The 3,080-nt window shown below is 34.1% G+C and overlaps 1 protein-coding gene across 1 annotated transcript in view; it reads right to left on the bottom strand.

The window, feature by feature from the left end:
* Window positions 1-3,080, bottom strand: part of LOC111994633 (beta-glucosidase 11) — a gene marked incomplete in the record, with an annotated part of 13,074 nt that continues 9,994 nt past the window's right edge. Inside the window, 6 exon segments of the mRNA XM_065761017.1 lie at window positions 1-443; window positions 1,059-1,149; window positions 2,015-2,102; window positions 2,186-2,214; window positions 2,450-2,670; window positions 2,904-3,019. Of these exon segments, the coding sequence (XP_065617089.1) occupies window positions 197-443; window positions 1,059-1,149; window positions 2,015-2,102; window positions 2,186-2,214; window positions 2,450-2,670; window positions 2,904-3,019 (792 nt within the window).

The following is a 3,080-nucleotide window of genomic DNA, read 5'->3' on the forward strand; positions in this document are numbered from 1 at the left end:
TGAGGTTGGAAAAACCTGAATTATGTTATTTGAAATTGAAACTGAAGAAGGTTACAGGATGTTTATTACAGTTTTTGAAAAAATAAGCTCCGAAGTAGTATATTGGTAAATAATATACTTCTAGAAAACAATAAACAGAAGCAGTGCAGAACCAAGGTATACTAGCACACCATTATGCAAAAAGGAATAGAAGGATCTACCGAGAGAAGTGAGCATGGGAAAATTCAGTCAAATTCTTCTCAAGTATGATAAACCCATCTGAGCCGGCACCTTTAGTCTTCAAGAAATGGGAGTACCATTGAGCAGAAAGCTTTGGTTGCCTTTTTAAATCCGGGTCATCCACGTCTACATAGTAAAGGCCAAAGCTTGATTCAAAGCCGCCCAATAACTCAAATAAATCCAAGAAGGACCATTGAAAATAGCCTCTCGTATTTGATCCATTCCTTCCAAAATTAGATTCGAGAAAGAGAAAAAGAAGGGGGAATTATGTCAAAGAAGTAAAAACCATATATCAATGCAAAGAAACATTTAGAAACTTATAATAATTTTCTCCAATGTATAAATTAGCTGATGACAGCTAACTTAGTTTTCAGGAAAACATAAAGGAATATACATATCAGATCATCCATCAATCTAGTTTTACAAGTGTATGAAATGGAATTAACTTTGATGATTATGTGTCTTAAATTGGTGTGACAACTAATTACACCCCACAACTTGAGACTTTAGGTGATAAGTTTGTTAAATTTTGTGTTGGCAAATTAGACAACAGTTAATGAACTTTCTCTCCTCACCACATGTGTTGTGGCAGAGAAATGTAAATATCTTGCTGTGTTACTGGTATTAGACAAGAGACCGTTAGAGAACTCTTCTGATGTATTGAGTTTTGGGTTCTGTTAGTATTTTGAGCCACTTCTGTGATCTCCCTTATTTGCAATGTGACCACTGGATCAGGATGTCTAGAGTTGCAGACACTCAGATTATAGTGAAGGTAGTATTTAAAATAATTTTAGATTATTTATAAGATTTAAACAGAAACCAATAGAAAATGGGAATACCTCAGTGCATCAAGCAAAGCCCCAATATGTCCATGCAAGTAGTTCACCCTTGGCTCATCTTCCAATGATGAATTGTGTGGTGTTTGATGTCCTGCAAAAACATTACAACCAAGATTAGCTTCTCTCTAACCCCAAAAAAAAAAAATAAAGGATTAAGTTTCTCAATTAAGGGATCACTTAAAATGAAAATAAAATTGGATTTTGAACTTAGCTACGTACTTTCCCCCAAACATGAACAACAATCATAAATTAGAACAAATGGTATTTGAGAGGGCAATGGAAGAAAATATGAAAAATTCAATTAGGTTTTTCATTTTTTTTATTTTTTATTTTTTTTATTTAAAGTAACTCACTTGTTCATTGTTTGATCACTTTTATTTTGAATGGTGCAAACATTTGAAATCGAGATTAAAATGGTTGACGTTCTATTAAACATTTAGTTCATGGATATTGATCCTCTATGCAGGCTGCCAACTGACTGTTTTTTCAGATAATGTATTATAAATTGCCAAATTGTGATGGTAGTCAGTATATTTCTATGTCTATCTATCAAGTCCATATACCAAAACTACTGACAGCTTTTACAAATATTAAAATTGAAGATAAAGTAAAAGAAATTCTTCTCATTTGCAACTAAGTCTGCCAATAAAGGCTTATTATGCACTCTGTAGTTACCTAATATTTGTGATTCAAAACGAGGAAGCAAGAGTCACTTTTAAAATAAAGAAACTTATATTAAGAGGACTAAAATCATGAAAAGAAAATTCTGTGTTAAAAATCATATTTCTATCAAAATGATCTCTAGCATTACTTTGATGAATGATTCTTCGGTTCTAAGGGAGCAAGAAGCACACACACAAACAAACTCATTTTGCATGAGCACGCATGTGTGTTTGTGTGTGTGTGTGTGTGTGTGTGTGTGTGTGTGTGTGTGTGAGAGAGAGAGAGAGAGAGACCATTCTCATGAATGTAAATAGGAGGATTTCCGTAAGCTTGCTTGAAATACTCCAGCAGTTCTTGCAAACCCCATGGCGCAGTCGAAAACTGAGTCAAATAGGCTAATTAGTATTACACCGATATGAGCTTTACAAGTAAACCATCTCTGCATTTTATGTTTATGTTCTCACCTTATTTACTGATATATCATTTGGAATAGCTGCAAAATAGGACAAGTAGTATGCTACTTCAGTTTCATCTCTAAAGACTCGGTTACACAATGGTGAATTTATTGAGGACCATCATGTATAAAATAAAAGAATGAACCCCAAATTGTAAAATTCAATAGACAGACAGACAGAGTTGAATTGGTAAGTTGAGAAAGGCTAGAAGGTAATCTAATCACTGGTGGAATTAGTCCCCATTGTGATGAGTCTATATGTAATAGAATATACCTGTCAACTCTATCGCCATATCTGCATTAAAGTCTCTGACCTCCATGTTTAGTTTGCTGGAGTCATCCTTGATGTACAACATGGCATAGTAATTTAATCCTAGAAAGTCAAATGAACCCTTAACCAGATTTGATTCAAAATTGGTGAAGGCTGGAAGTCTTGAGCCTAAATTTTTTTTCATTACATCGGGATAGTCTCCATAAACCAAGGGATATGCATACCTGCTATGCCAAGCAAATCATGAAACCAAGCTTATATATGGCATATAATGCATAAATTAAAAAATCAGATGTTTTCACAATAAAAAACAATCACAAAAAACTAAACCAAAAGAATCTTAAACTTTATAACGACTACTTGCTTTAGGGCTATACCATATTCACATTACACTTCACAAACGCCACAATGAGATGACAGCAGGTAAGGTCAATTTGTTCATGAATGTTTAACTTACCAACCAATCAGGAAGTCCATGGCTCTTTGAGCGGCGATCACATCTTCAGTTTTGTTTGTTAGAGGAAGAATCCAGAAAGCTAAGAGATTGATTCCTATAAATCCATGCTGCTGGTCCTGCATTGCCCGCACTCAATTTGTTCATGTATATGTTTCCAATTTTTCATTATCCTTTTTT

The sequence above is a fragment of the Quercus suber genome, unplaced genomic scaffold (genome assembly GCF_002906115.3).
Source record: "Quercus suber isolate HL8 unplaced genomic scaffold, Cork oak 2.0 scaffold_392, whole genome shotgun sequence".
In the NCBI taxonomy this organism is placed as follows: Eukaryota; Viridiplantae; Streptophyta; class Magnoliopsida; order Fagales; family Fagaceae; genus Quercus; species Quercus suber.